The sequence below is a fragment of the Cavia porcellus genome, unplaced genomic scaffold (genome assembly GCF_034190915.1).
Source record: "Cavia porcellus strain 051 isolate PalLab524CR breed Dunkin Hartley unplaced genomic scaffold, mCavPor4.1 scaffold_27, whole genome shotgun sequence".
Taxonomy (NCBI): Eukaryota; Metazoa; Chordata; class Mammalia; order Rodentia; family Caviidae; genus Cavia; species Cavia porcellus.
In genome coordinates this window covers 12,861,056-12,877,358 of record NW_026947510.1, presented here as the reverse complement: position 1 = coordinate 12,877,358, position 16,303 = coordinate 12,861,056, and the positions used below count along the sequence as shown (strand labels likewise).

The 16,303-nt window shown below is 34.3% G+C and overlaps 1 protein-coding gene across 1 annotated transcript in view; it reads right to left on the bottom strand.

The window, feature by feature from the left end:
• Window positions 1-10,211, bottom strand: part of Malrd1 (MAM and LDL receptor class A domain containing 1) — a 647,937-nt gene extending 637,726 nt beyond the window's left edge. The window contains exon 1 of the mRNA XM_063237894.1: window positions 9,901-10,211. Within this exon, the coding sequence (XP_063093964.1) occupies window positions 9,901-10,078 (178 nt within the window). The 5' untranslated portion in view covers window positions 10,079-10,211. The remainder of the gene's footprint in view (window positions 1-9,900) is intronic.
• Window positions 10,212-16,303: the final 6,092 nt, after the last annotated feature.

Here is a 16,303-nt window from a genome sequence, read left to right as displayed (position 1 = left end):
ATAGCTCCTCACTTTTCCCATTACATGACTTCCTGGTCAACAGGGCCCACCCTCTCTTGGTCCTTTGGTTCTTTCTCCTTCACTGTCCTTCAGGGCCCTACTTCTTTGGAGCAAATTCATCAACAGTGACACCACATCCTTCCTGGGCATTAGAGGAGCCTGCCCTGACACTCAAGCTCTTCAAGAAGGTCACTTGCAAAAAAGCCTTGAAACCTTAAAAAACATATACATTTTTGTCTTCACTCCCAGTATGACCCCAGTCTGACAATTGCTGCTAGGAAAGTTAGAACCATTATAACTGCAAGGCAAGAGAAAACACTGTTCAATTTTGATCAGAAATTGGTTCTTGAACAACTAAAATGGAGGAGACATGGGGGATGCAGGACACCAACCTAATGTCACAGAACTGGCGTTGGAAAAAAATACATTGAGAGATCAAAAGATTCTCCATCTTGAGGGGTACGGGGCTCTGAAAAGAACCCTGCAGAGACAGAAGCAGACTTAAAGGAAGTAAATTGCTCTTGAGAGAGGAGGAAGAAAATGGCCCAGGCCTCCAGAAGCCACATTAAGAAGGAATTGTTTTTGCCTGTGTTGTGGTCAAGCAACTTCTAGACCAGTGTCAGGGAACTGAGCTCAGGGCCGCAGGTGAGCTGCCCCACGCTGAGAAACCCCAGCACAGAGAAGGCCCTTGGGCCACTACTACTGCTGTGGAAGGAGGTCTATCCTTGACAACCAGTGCACGGGCCAGACGCTCACCACCAGGGGAGTATGTGGATATCAGGGGGCACACATGTGTGACAGAGGGACCCGTGGCACTCTGCTCCAAAATAAAGTAAAAGGCTCTTACTTCTTAACTCCTAGGGAACTGTGATGGGAAAAGATAGCTGCCAGGACCTGAACACAGAGAGGATCACCATGTGGTTCTCAGATTTTATATGGACATTTTTTCTTGTTGACACTGACTGCTTTTGCTAATATAACTTTGATACAAAGTTATATTAGCAAATTCTCCATTTCCACACTTTGATTATCAAATAACATCTGTACAAAATGAAAAATAAAACCTGTATTCATTACACCTGAGAAAAAAGGAGAAAAAAGGAAAAAAAAGTACTGTCACATGGTCAACATGTGTAATATTAACTTATTATATTTCTAGAATAAACATAACAGTTAATGCGTTTCTTAGATAATTTAAACCTATTTTATTCTGACTACAAAAATGATACTCTTTTAGAAAAATATACACAAAAAAATCAAATGTAAACATAAGAGCATTCCAATCTATATTTTAAGTGCATTTATTGGTCATAATCACAACTTTCCAATAAGAATATATAGTGAGGCTTATTTACTTTTAAATAGTATAAAAATGTGACAGATGGCTTCACAAATGTCCATATTATAGAGGTATCATAATTTATTTAACCACTATCCTAATATCATAAAATTAGTTTTCTAATTCTCCTTATTCAGTAATATTATGAGGACATAATAATATTTGAAGAAAATATTTTAAATTGTCCTTTAGTACAAGTGCCAAAAAATGAAATGATGATTCAAAGGATGTGAACATTTTTAAACCCTTACTCATCACAAAAAATAATATTTAAAAAGGAATTATTATAATGCTTCTACCTGTAGTTTATGCTACTGTTTATCTTCTCATACTCTTCAAATATTGAAGATTTTCTTCATATTTTTATTTCATTAAGAATATTATTCACAAGTACCTGTCTGGCAAGAATGAGGTCATGAGTTCAATTCCCAGAACCAAAAAATAAAAATATTATTGACAAGGTTTTTGCTTTTGTGATTGGCCATTTTGTGAAATCGACCATTTCATTACATGTGGTACTTTGTATATGAGTAAGCTTTGATTGGGTTTTTTTTCCTTAGTTCTATGAAACAATGCATATTTTCTTTGATTTCTTGACCTGGAACGGAATTATTTGTAATGCATACTTCAAAAGGTTTTCTTTTTTCATTTCACTTACAAAGGTTTTGACACACTGAATCTTTTAATTGAAATATTCTAATTTAATGATTTTTTTTACTTAGTTAATTTTACTTTACATAATTTCCACATTCCATTATTTGTCATCAATATCTAGCAAACACATTTTGCAGTTTTTGCACATCAAAATGAGAAATTTTGCTTGCCTTTCCAAAGCTAAATATCAAGTAAAATAAAGATTATAATTTTAATTTTAACATGGCATTTTTTTAATAATTTGGGTGTTGTAGCAGGTAAGCAATTTATTTCATGAAATCGTATCACAGTCATTTATTGTATACAATGAAAGTATTATATGATGATTCCTATCACAGGTTCTAGAATCACAGAGATAATTGTTAATCTGAAATTAAGAAGCCCTGCGTCCTTTGGTATTTTATTTTTCCTAATCTAAGCATCATTTTCTCAACCTATACAATGTGAACAATAATATCTCCTGTTGGGAGCAACTGAAGCTGGAAATTGACTGCACATGCTGGGTTGTGACATGGCCAGGATATGACCATATCAAAAACAAAGAGTGCCCAGAGCAAGCCATGTGAAGAAGTTTCTACAGCCCAGAAAAATACCAAGCCTCTAGATAATCCAAGCAATGGTTTGCTAGGCAGCAGGGTTGAAACTGACATTATCCTTCGGAGTATATAAATAAACATGCTACATTGATTGGTTAAGCAGTTCCTTTCCTCACATCAGGAGGATAAGGGCTCCCCCTGACCCCAGTTTGGCCTCTTCTTTATTTTCTCAAGCTCTCAGTCCTTCACCCCAAGAACTTCAAGGGCCCTATGGGTCATGGCAATCTCCTACTATCTTGGTGCTTCATGAGGATTTGGTGAGATTTTGAATAGAAACTGCTTTCATGTTTGGCATAAAAATCAGTTGAAACTATCAGTATCTATGATGCTTTCTTATATTTGACATGACATCACTATGTATTAAAGATATAGATATGCCTAAGATGTCTAACAATCATTTTCTTCTCTAATTATTAACTTCCATAGACATGATACATTGATCTAAATCTATTAAAGAAACTTCTTTCTCATTAGTAGAAAAATCTTTTCCATTAATCTTCTCTCCTTCAAGCTATTACCACTCATTTTTATAAATGAACTTGCAAGAGACTTTATTAGGTTCCAAAACTTATCCTAATTAGATTTTGCACTAAAATATAATTAACATAAAAGTTAGTTCCATAAAAATATACCTATGTATACTACAGAAGAATTTCATTAAGGAATTTGGAGTGTTGACATGAACTTTTTCTATGTATCTATATTTTTCTAATTTTGTTCAGAAAAGCCCAACATGTTTATTACATTTCTTATATATATAATTCTGATGTCCTAGAGATTGACTGAGTCGCCCAATTAGTCCACGTGCCTCTGACTAGTCCATGTGCTTCTGACAGCATTGTGAACTGGTTAACACCTAATGTTACAGTCTATAGGATTTTTCATGTTAGAAATATCATTCATAAAACATTTTGCATTCAGTGGCATACTACCATGAACAGTGCCCATGAAATTTCACATTTAATTTTTTATTGCTTTAGTTTCAAGTTCTTTCATGAACCAATTACTTTTAAAGGTAGTTGCCTTTTATGTCATCCTATGAAAGAAATATTATTTGAATTATTTAACATCATCTGGTTAAATGTTATCACTGCTCGGATTTTTAAAGTGTATTTCTAAGTTAACTGCCACTTTTCACATATATATTTACATGTATATAAAGTAGATGCATTTTTAAAATAATTGTTTCTGAATTCAAAAACAAAAGAATTTAGGTATAACCTCAAAATTTCATTATATAGTTCAGTAAATCATAAACATAAAAAACAGATTCCTAGTTCACATAAAAATAGAACACTCAATATAAACATATAGAGCTCAAGAATGAATAGAAATATTCTTATGTGCAACATATGATAGTGGATAAAAATGTCAGATAATCTGAATATATTTTTTTTTCAATCCTAGTAAATTAGGTTCTAATGGTGAACAGTAGTAAGCTAGGCTCCCTTTTCAATCATAGAAAATTAACAGCTAATTAATACCAATTTCAGGTATACCAAAGTGATCATCTAAGAATCTTTTCTAGAATTTTAAGTAACTGATGACGTATCAGCGAGAGGAATCCATCACGCAGGATATATTTCTACACTGCATTAATAGCACATTTCATAATCTGGTTGATTTGAACTTAAATGATAGCAGCAAAAATAATTTTACTATATATATTGTTAAGTAAAAAGAAAACAAAGTAAAAGTTTTGCATATCATAATTTGGACCAATTTTCAGATGACAAATTAGTCTATCTTTTTGTGTAATAGAAGTTAATGTGGTATTACAATAAATAAATACAAATAAAAGAGAAAAGAAAGTGCAAAAGCATTGCTAGCAAGATGTTGGAATGACAGCATCCCATTTTCTTTTCAAAAGTCCAACTAACAACTATCCATAAAAAATACCTCTATGAATATCTCAGAACTTGGGAGTGAGGCTGAGACACATTCTTCATGTGTAGAACTGAGAAAAAGCCACATCTGATAAAGAGGTACAGTTTCTCTTTGACTGTTGCCTTTAACTTGAGTCAGCATGATGCCACACACAGAGGAGTCACATGGGGAAGAAAACTTCCCCATCATTCTGACACTTCACTCAAAGGCCATCCCATCTTGCTCCATGGAAAGGGCTGGAGAGGCCGAGAACATAGATCAGTGTTAGCACACATGTCTAGTACATATAATGTCCTGGGTTTGATCCTTAGCATTGCATCAAAAAAGTAGGACGAGGGGGAAACGCAAAAGGGGGAAGAAGAAAAAGTGCTGGAGCTGTCGCCAGGACTAGACCAGCTGGGGTCAATCAGAGACAAAGAACAAAAACAAGGGTGAGGCCTACAATGACCAGTGTGCAGTTCCAGGGCCTTGCATGCGAGCCCCAGAGACATACCACATGAGAGAGTTTAGTCAACAGCCCTGCTCTTCAGGAAGCACAGTCTTTAGGTTGGCCAGGCTTCAGTATTTTCTCAGCTTCCTCACACAGCCCTGGACCCCTCTCTAAAGACTCTTATCCTAAGACAAGGAAGCCAATGCCTCAACAAGTATTGGAGAAAAGGAGAATCTGTCTATACCCAGCCAAACAGGCAACTGGAAACTGCAACAAGCCTCAGTTCTCTGCTTGAGGGTAGCCCAGGTCAAGAGGCAAACCCAAGTCTGTACTTATTTGTAGAGCATAGCCTCTGGTCTTGCCTACACAAGGAACCACACAGAAATCCCAGAGGCCTCAAGTAGTTTCATAGCTCAGCACCTGACTCTGTCCAACTACAAATTTCACAGGTCAGTCCACAGTCATGCCTGGCCAGGAAAGACAACCTGACATCTTGTTCTATCAGACGATAGCAGAGCAGTCTGACTGCTCTGACAGAGTCCAGCCAAGGAGCAGAGCTGGCAGTTCTACTCAATATCAGAACACAGGCTATAGGAGAGCCCAACTACAGAATCCAATGCAAGGTCAAGGTAACCAGGCTCACTATCACAATCTCAGCCTAGCACCAACAAGGAACACTAGCAAAGGCCAGAAGACATGGCTGTTTCTTCAAATACAAAGGAACCAAAGGAAAGACCCAAAGATCATAAGAAGTCCTGCACACAGAACATTCTCCAGGACAAATCATGTTAGACCACAAAATAAATCATATCAACTATAAGTGGACTAAAAACACATCAAGTATCTTCTTAGGTCACAATAGCATGCAAGTAGAAATAGATAATAGGGGGAAAACTCACAAACAGGTGCAAATTAAATTTGTCAGTAGGTAACAAAAGAAGTCAAAAAGGAAATAAAAAAAAATACTTCGAGAAAAATGAAAACACAACATACCAGAATTTGTAAAATGTATAAAAACAATCCTAAGAGGGAAATTCATAGTGATGAACATCTATATCAAAAACAATTTCAAACGTTCTAAAATACCTCAAGGAACTATAAAAAGAAGAACAAAGTAACCCCAAAGTTAGAAGGTAGGAAAAAGTAATCAAGAGTTTCTTTAATATGATCCCTAGAGCCTGGGAAATGCAAGCAAAAATAGACAAATACAGTTACAACAAACTGGAAAGCTTTTCACAGTAAAGGAAATAATTCAAAAAGAAGACAATTCACAGAATGGGAGAAAATTTGCAAACTATACGTTACAGAAGGAGTTGGTATCCAAAGAATATCAGGAAATCAAACAACTCAATAGCTAAATGTAGCTCAATAGCTAAAACACCCCTAAAAGAATCCAATTTAGACATTACCCGAAAGAAAACATACAAATAGTCAACTGGTACATGCAAAATGTTCAATATCACTAATCACTAAGGAAATGTAAAACAAGGCTGTAATAGATAGCACCTCTCACCTATTAGAAAGGCTGCTAAGGAAAAAAAGGTAAAAGACAATGACTGACAAGAATGCATATAAAATGGAACATTTCTATTGATAAGAATGTAAAGTAGTATAACCAATATTAAAATCAATATGGAAATTCCTCAAAAAATCTAACCATAGGGCTATGATAAGATATAGAAATCTCCCTATATTGAAATCTCCCTATATTGAATTGAAATCAATATATTGAAAGGTTATTTCTGCTCTCATATTTATAATAGGATCATGCACAACAGCTCAGATAGATAATCTAAATTTTAATCAATGAATGAATGTATTTTTTAAATGCAGTATATATGTTCATGCACATGAAATTCTGTTCTGTTTTTAAAAGGACAGAAATACCACCATTTGCAACAACATAGATAAACCTGGTTTACATTAGGAATATATTAAGTGAATATATTAAACACAGAAAGAAAAATACTTCATGGTGTCACTTATATGTAGAATCATAGAAGTTATGTGCTAAATGATGATTACCAGAAGCTGGGGATAGGATGAGAAATGATTGGGCAAAAGATACAAAGTTTCAGATACACAGAAGGAATAAATTTTGAGATCCACTGCATAGGAGAATAACCATAGTCAATAATGTGTGTTATGGTTGTGTCTAGATGTTACCCCAAAGTCTCATGTAGTCATCGGGCTTTTTCAGAGGTGACTGACTCTACTTTGTGCAATACTGTAGAGTGTGTAATTCATAGTGTGTAAAGAATGTGTAATTAGTAAATCAGCCCATTGACTGGTTTGGCATAGTTCTGGCGAGGATTAAGGGTGTGAGTGCTACACTCATCCTATGGCAGGTAGCCTGCATATAACGTTAGGGCCAGAAAGAATCTTGACCTGCCCTCTCCCCTTGTTGCTGTGCTACCTTCTGCCCACTGTCAATGTTTCTCCTCTACAATGCTTATCTGCTACACCATGCCTCCTTGGAGTCAATCGACTGTGAACTGAAATTTCTACAAACTGTAAGCCAAATAAGCCTTTTCTCCCTTCACTCTGGGTGTTGGTTATTTTGTCTCAGCAATAAGAAAAGTAACTAAGACAACATGTATTTCAAAAAAACAGAGTGAATTTCAAATGTCCTATCCAAAAGGAAAAGATAATAGATGCTAACTTTCTTGATTTAATCATAGCATATTTTACACACGTAACATTGTATATACTCAAATGTAAAAATTATAGTTTGTCAATTATAAATAGCAATACAAATTAATAAAATGAGGTAATGAAGAAATCAAGTCAACATAGATCAGCATGAAAGCAAACAATCCAGTGGTTTTAAAAATGATTTAACAAAATACACAGACAGCACCACAATATATTTTCTTGGGTAAAGATGTCAATGAAGCCTAATAAAGAAGAAGTCAAACATTTGTTACACCTGCAAAATATTTTTATTACTCACTCTATATAAAGTGCCAATATGTAGTACTTATGTATAAATAGAATTAATACCATTTAAAGATTTATTTTTTCTACTTAATAACTTAGGGAGACAGTGAGTTAAAAATAACAGGTTCATTTATTCTTTAAAACATTCCATCATTTAAGAATATTTTCAAAAATGTATTAACAGTATAGACTGCATCAAAATTTCAGCCTCAGTAAACTAATTCTATCTAGAAAAGTCTACATTTTAATCTATTTCTTTAAAGGTCACGCCATTTGGATGTTAAAGTGGGCAGATTGATTTTTTCCCAAAGTGTGGCCACTTCATAAAGTTAGATTTTTAGTAGATCTAACCTTTAAGTTAAGATCACAAGTTTTCATGGGAAAAACTGCTTGTCCATCAGTATTGCTTCAACGTTCTTCCCTAGTGCAGCATATAAAAGAAACTCATCATTTAAAGTGACTCTCCATTTTATCTACAGGTACTTGCCCACATGTTAAATAAAATACCAAAGTGAAAACTTCTCAGAAATGAAAATGAAAAAGCCAAAAGGTGACCTCCCAATGTAACATTTAAAATGAAATGTGTTTATTCAACAGATCTGTGCCTTTGCCTTCCTCCAAGGCTCAGTTATTAGAAATTTTCACGCAGCGGAGACCTTTCTCACTCAGCAGCTTTCTCCATCTCCATATTAACCTTTTCCCTGAAGCAAGACTGTGCACATTATCACAGCCAGAGTGCTAAAGGAAGCTTCATGAAAATTAATAATGGAACGGACTTTGCTCCTCTTGTCAAACCAACTGAGTGGTTCCTCTTTGCTGCTCACCAAGGAGCAGTAAGGACCTTTCCAAAAGGCTGGAGCAAGGAGCAACATACCCACACTCAGCCCCTCTGGGAAAATTGGACAAATACAAATGAATCCTTGTCCTTGGCTGTACTGTGTATTTAAAAGTCACTAAGTATGAATAATAGTGTGATAGCCCTCCTGAACTATGGCAGAAAAATCACTAGTCTGTTTTCTTTTTCAGAGAAGAAATTTTCAGTAACTTTTTTGTTTTGAAAAGCAAGGCAAAAAATGATGATTAAATATGTAAAAAGAATGAAACATCAAATAGATGGAGTTATTTTTACAGCAGAAAATGAAGAATTCTGTAAATACTTCTTGAGATTTTACTTCAATAAAAATCAGAAAACACAGGTTTGAGTGAAGTGAGCTACTATAATAGAATTGTATATTGGAAATAATATTAGACCCAGCCTCCAGACAATTAAATCAGTAATGATATGAACAAACAACAAAGCAAGAGTCGTGTTAGGAAAATGTTTATCAAAGTGATTGTATGCAAGAATGGCACCAGCCTCCACTGCTGACATGTCATATCCCTTCCAGATTTCATCACGGGATGCAAACTGCAGAAACTAACAAGCTACTATGCACATCTTTTTTTGGTAAATTGTTCCCTTTTCATTAATGATATTTCAGGCAACAAACCATCATTCCAGGCTGGGCATTTTCTAACCAATGAGAATGAGTTTTACTTTATGATTTTTTACAATAAAATGGAGGTTCACGATTTCACAACTATTAAATAATTCACCCAGGATTCAAAAGTAAGTCCTGTATTCTCTGAAGTTTGCTTCCTCAGGAATAAGATTTTATAAATGAAACTTAGGCTAAAATTAATTTCAAATATTTCCATATTAAATTCATAGCTCAGTTCATAGTTTCCATCAGAGTATTATTTTCTTTGGAATTTTCCTCCACTAATATAACATTGAAAGCTACATTTCTGCTTATCATTCTTTCTTTCTAATCAGTAAAAATTGACTTAAAATAAATTTTTCTATCCAGTTAAAGTTTTAGCAATTTGCTATTGACTAAAGTAAATTTTGTGCATGAAAAGCCATCTCTATTAAACAGTATGTTTTAGTTTCAGTTTTACAATAAGGCACATAAAGTAAAATTCACTTAGGGCTACGAATCTAGCTGAATCTTATGTCCCTGGTTTGAAGGTGAACAGAGAGTGGAAACTGGAGAATGGAGAAGCACACTTACATTGCTGCTCATCACTGCTGTCTCCACACTGGTCTGTGAAGTCGCACACATTGTCAGGAGGCAAGGAGACCCCATTGTCACACTGAAAAGCTTCTGATCCTTGCTGACCCAGGAAAGAAATGAAAATAGAGGAAATCCAAAGGAAAAACAAAGCTTCATTCATTGAGAACACTAACATTTTCAGCCAGAGAGAGAAACTTTACTTGTGTATTAACGATCAGCCAGTTAAAATGGGTGAGTTCATAATTGAAAGCATCTTTTTATTTTCTTTCTTCGTTTGCCAGATCTGCTTCTTAGTTCAGGATACTACTGGTAACCAGCTTCAAGTCTAACAAATGACTCTTTAGGCAGGTAATTTACTCCTTCAGAGGAGTGCCTTTAGAAAATATTTAACTTGAGTAATTGCACTATTTCTGCAGCTAGCTAAACTAGGGCATTTATTGCCCTATGTACACCATGTTTAAACAGTTTAAGCTTTTATGATCACCTTATCTCTTAAAAGAAAAATTTAAAAACCAAAGGACAAGCAAAGGGGAGGAAGTATAATAAATTGTAAATTACATAGAAATGTTCTTCACTAAATTAGATGCTCATTTAGTACCATTTGTGTAATTTAGAACGTTATTGTTACTAAAACATACTCAGATATTTCAGGTCCAATTGTTATAATTGCCCAGTGAAAATAAGGTCTTTATGCTGTTTAATTCAATAGAAACCTTACATTTCTTTTTGAGATCTTTAAGAATCATAGATCTTTAAAAACTGATGAGATATTAAAGGTTATTATACTATAAATCATATAAATTGGACCCAAGTAAATTATAAGATATATAGTAAGTTGATGTTAGAAACTAGATTTCAGATATCTTGCTGCATATATTACTCTTCCTTTCTCTCTTCTCATCTATGTATCACACAACATCATGATATATATCTTAAATGTACAAAAGAAAATATAGTTTTTAAAATACATTTTAAAAATAATTCAAAATGGTAACTACTACCATTAACTATTAACCATACTATTAACTACTATTAAAATTTTTCTGTATTCATTTTTCGATGTCCCCTAAAAAAGCAGGGTTATGACATTTCTACTGTTGTAACCCCATTTAATAAGAGATTTTCAGGCAGATAGTAGCCATTAAAACATTTTGATTCAGTTACAAATTAAGTGAAATTAATGGAGGATCATAATAATTCCAACTTTTTTAGGAATATGTGAGTAATGCAATAGAAATGCCATTTTAGAAAAGAAATACAACTCTAGTATTCAGTGTTTTTTCCCATTTTTAACTCTTAGATATTTCAGAAGACTCTTTAGGTTTTGAAATTATAATTTTTCACTACAGTAAACGTAGACTCCACTATCTTCCAACACTTAATATATTATTGTATCATACCAAACCTCATTCAGATTTTTCATTTTAAAACAGGAAGAAGGAAATAGAGGAAGGAAGAAAAACAAAAAGATAAAAGATGAGAGCAGGAGAAAGAACAAGTAAAGAGAGAAAAACAGGAACCCAAGAGCAGAAGGAGACATGAAAACATAGATACACGTGGCTTTTATACCCTGGTTCTAAATTCCAGTCTCATAGTATTTTAACATGTTCACATTTTCCAATTTGGAAAAAAAATCACGTATCTTGTTGCTGTTACAGCTTAGCTGTTTACTGCATAGTTTCAGATGGTAAACTGCACTGTTAACTGTTATTGCCTACTAAAAATAACATTACCTTACAGTGTTTCAAGTGTCATTCATCATTTAGACAAGAAATGAACTCGAATGGTGGCACCTGAGTAAATTAGCCTAACCCAGGAGAGTAATACTTTGTAATGTGAATTTATATTTTGTTTTCAAAATATAAAGTTAATTTCAACTGATAATACCTATGTCACTTTTTCTCTAAGGCTATCAGAAGGAATTGGAAAAAGGGATATTAATAGTACCTACTGTGGCTTTTATTTATATGTTGAGAAAAAGAAAACACCCTTCTGGAACCCAGGGCTTTAACAATGTACTGGAAGTTTCATTTACAATGTCTCATTCACTCTAAAACATCTTTTTTATATTCTTCACTACTTTTACTGTAAAAGCTATTATTTGGGTACAGTAAATTCGTCTACAATCACATAGTGATGCAGCTTATATATGAACCCTTCGTAGAAAGAATGGCTGTATGATTGCAACTGAAATATATTGCCAGTAACTTTCATCGCTGATTACAAAGTTCTGGGTGAAACACTCAAAAGGCAAAATACTAAAATGCAAAAGGACAAAGATCTTAAACATGTGGTTTTCCTCTTTAAAAAAAAAAAAAAAAGAACATCTAATCTCTATTAAATACTGAAAAATGCTGAATAAGGCCCTGACTTTAGAATTTGCAATTTGATAAGCATGCATACATATGGTTATAACAAATACATACAAACTGATTCTAGTTTCAGTAAAAGTAGTGTATTACATTTTCTTTTTAAAAAATGAACCACTCTACCTCCATTTCATTGAATGGAACAGAATATAAAATACTTTAAATATATAATTAAGTACTGAACTTGCAAATATAAAGCAAATCTTAAGAGCTGAAAAGGAGAAGACTGAGAGTTTTTGGAACAGATTATTACCAGAAGATATTCCTAAGGAATATAATAACTTAAGGAAAATCCTAGAATTAATGTAAGACAATCACTGAAAGAATGTACTAGTTACAAGAAGAAATGATGAGCAAAGACTAGAGTCATCTTTACAACTAAAAATAAATGCAGATCTCCTAATCTTAAAAAGATTAACCTGAGAATGTAATAAAGATTGTTAGATCTTCACATTATGGAAATTAGTATTAATATCCTTGCACAAATACAGAGGAAAAATTTGCTAGGAAAAAAAATTCATGGAACCGTCCAAGACTTGCCTCAGGATTTCCCACTGATTGTGATCATTTGAATAAGAACTCATAGTGGACAATTAATTCTCACTCAAGAAGTAAGTTTGTCTGACAGAGCCAACACAAACAAACAAGCAAAGTCATAAAGAGACATCCAAGCGTATATACTGCCTGTATGGGATAGATAATATAAAATAACTATTATTTAATATTTCAGATTAAATAGTAATAAGCACAAAAAAGACATTAGCAAAAGTAAGTAGGCATGGTTTTTGTAAAAGAATCATTAAAATACAATTATTGAAAAAGAAAACAGTGGATGGTAAAAATGCAGAAAACATCAGTGATGAATACAAATACATTGAGTTGAAAGATAAATGTGGATAAATTATACAAACAATGACACATACAAAAAATATACAAAAACAGTTTAAAAACTTGGAGTGTATAATGACAGGGTCCAATATGTGACCAAAGAAACTTGCAGTATGAGTAAAAGAAAGAACTTTCAAAGTCAACATTTAAAATAATAATTTTTCAGAAACAAAAGCATAAACTATAATGATCAGATTTCTGGATAAATAAAAATAAACAGTCAGCTAGCGTATCAAACAAATTCCAAAAAAATTCTTAAATTCAGGTTGAGAGACAAAACGCATTAACTATAAAGGAAAACTATTTACACTGTCAACTTCACCACAGTAATAATGTAGACAGAAAGATAGTGGAGGAAAATCTCTATAGTGATAAGAAAACTATTACTGTTGTATTTACAATGAGTAGCAACCCAAATGTTTATCTAGGATACAGGAAAAAAATAAAGAAATGTTGGGACAAAGAAAAACAGTGAGTGTGTTCCCAACCGTAAATAATAATGGATGTATTCTAAATTATAACTCCCAGGAAAATGCAGAGAAATAAAATACTAGTTCATAAAACTATCTTCAGCATATTTCAAAAACTCAGTTTACACAGACAATTTTCTCTGATAGCAACGCTATCCAGTGCGATAATAGAAAATAAAGAACTCTAAAACAACATCAACGTGGAAATTTAGGAAAATAAAAAGAAAATATATAGAAGTGTTGTGACTGTGAACAGACGCTATGGGTGTGTGAGCCATCTGCTTCTGGAATGCCTTTGATATTTCAGCACCTCCTCACGCCTAGTCTTGTATATTCTGTTTCCACCGATGATGGTGTGTTACTGACCACAGTCAAGTTTATGGCTTGGTGGATCATATTATTGTCAATTCACTTTGAGCAGCTCCAGTGGCAGGGTCATTGGTGTCTCCTGGTCAGGAGCTTAGTTTCTTTCTGTTCCCAATAATTATTACTCAAAAGTAGAGCTTTTTGCTGGCACTTTTCCAAAATCATACAATTCAGCAATGTGATTCTCTTACAAAGTCTGACACTTTTGCAAAGCATATTAATCTTCCACAGATCCTTACAAAGTATTCCTAAATTCAAAAGCCTTACCTTGTTTTAGGAACAACAACAGCTGGATGTGTTCATAAATAGCTTTCTTTAAAAATTTTTCAGCTTCTTCCTTAGAGATACAAGGAACAAGATGCAGCACATGGTCTTCCAGTTTAATTTATCTTCACTGCCATAACTTCAATAAAGTGTCTGAATCCTATATCTTCATCGGTTTATCACCCAGATTCCTGTTACATACGTTTCACCAAGGCATGTGGGCAGCTTGTTATTCCACACTTACCAGGCTGTGTCCAAATAATGCCATGTCCCTCGTGGAAGAAAGGCTTCCCATCCAGCAATGACTCCAACAAAGCACTTCAGACTACATTTGTGACTCAGAGCAAGTGACATTCTTATGTTTTAAGAAGATAATGATGCCTTAAGTGTGTTATCTTAATTGAAAACAAAACACTTCTTGAGTTCTCTCTTAGAATAAAGCAAGTAATACATTTCCCATACTGATCTTTACACAGAAATGGGCTTGTTTCAGTGCAGAAACTGTATCTGGAGGAGTGGATGCTTTCATCACAATCTGATTTTTTTTATAACTCTCCATCATTTTCCAAGAGTCATCTATCTGCTGCAAAGGACAAAAAGGCAGATAAAAAAAGGAACGACACCAATCGTAGCACTAATCTCTGTTACTCCTCTAGGGTTAGGACTGCCCTCTGTTTATTCGTACTTGTGCAGAAGAGTTAACAGAACAGGCTTGGGTAACATGCACAGAAGGGCCTGCTTACAAGGCTGATGTTTGGGCAGCATTCAAGAGCTCCCTTTTGTTGAGAGGTTTCGTCCCATTTCTTTAACTAGCAAGAGCATCTCACTCTGCCTAAAGTGTCTGCCAAAATAATACAGTTTATACTTAAATCTGTTTTACTTCTGGGAGTCTTGAGCTTTGGAATATGCCAGGCAGAGTCCGCCTGTACACACAGCCTCCACTAAAACTCATGGACGCTGAGTTTCTAAGGAAGCATCTCTGTTTAGCAACATATCACATGTGCTGTTATAACTGTTTATTGGGTAAACAAAGCATGACTTATATGAATTAAGTGAAGGGCACTCTAGAAATTTTCCTCTGGTTTAACTTTGTTCCTTGCACTTCTTTTTTTGTTAACTTGCTCTATATCCTTTCAACCTAACAAACTGCATGCTGAGTTTTGTGAATACTTCAGTATTACTCAGTGGGCTACGATAAGAAACTAACATGAACACTATTTTTCATGGGGCTAGAGACTGAGAATTCTCTCTCAATCCAGGTGCTGGAGGATCTGGTATCCAAGTATCCATCTCTTGATTTGTAGGCTGCTGCCTTATCCTCCAAGAAATGTTCCACTTGTGTTTCAAGTATCAATCCTCATTTAGACAAGAAATGAATTGGAATTGTAGAAAAAGATCATGTCTCTGGAGTATCTTAAGGAAATTAATGTCATCTTGAAGTTTTCTCCCTAATGATATAATTACATCCCAAAGGTCCCACCTCCAAATATCATCACATCAAGGATTGGTTTCAAAATATGAATTCTAAAACAATACAGACATGCAATTTCTAACATTTCCTAACAAATCATCAGAGTTATGGATGTCCTTGGGGACCTCTTGACCTATATAGAACTGTTTTTTTGGATCAGAAATCAATGTGAAAACAATGTCAGTTACAGAGTAGATCTGTACCAACTACCCATTTAGAAACTTGAAAAATAAGTACATGGTATTTACAGAACCAGTAAACCCATTGAGAAATGAATTTATCCTAAACTCAATTCATCACCCAACATTTTTTTAACCTCCCCTACTCTGACCAAGGTAGAATAACCAATCTCTAATAATTCATAAAAGGTCTGGTATCTCACTTTCCAGTTAACCAAGACTATTCAACAGCCATAGGCACTAAGTCAAGGGAATTGTTTGTCATTTCTATAACCAACTACACAAAATTTTAAAGTGTGGCCCCCCTACTTTGTTTCTACAGACTTCATGGTCCATTAGCTGCCACCAAAAATCCCTAGTGAACTTCTGATTATTATGGTTTTATTATGATAA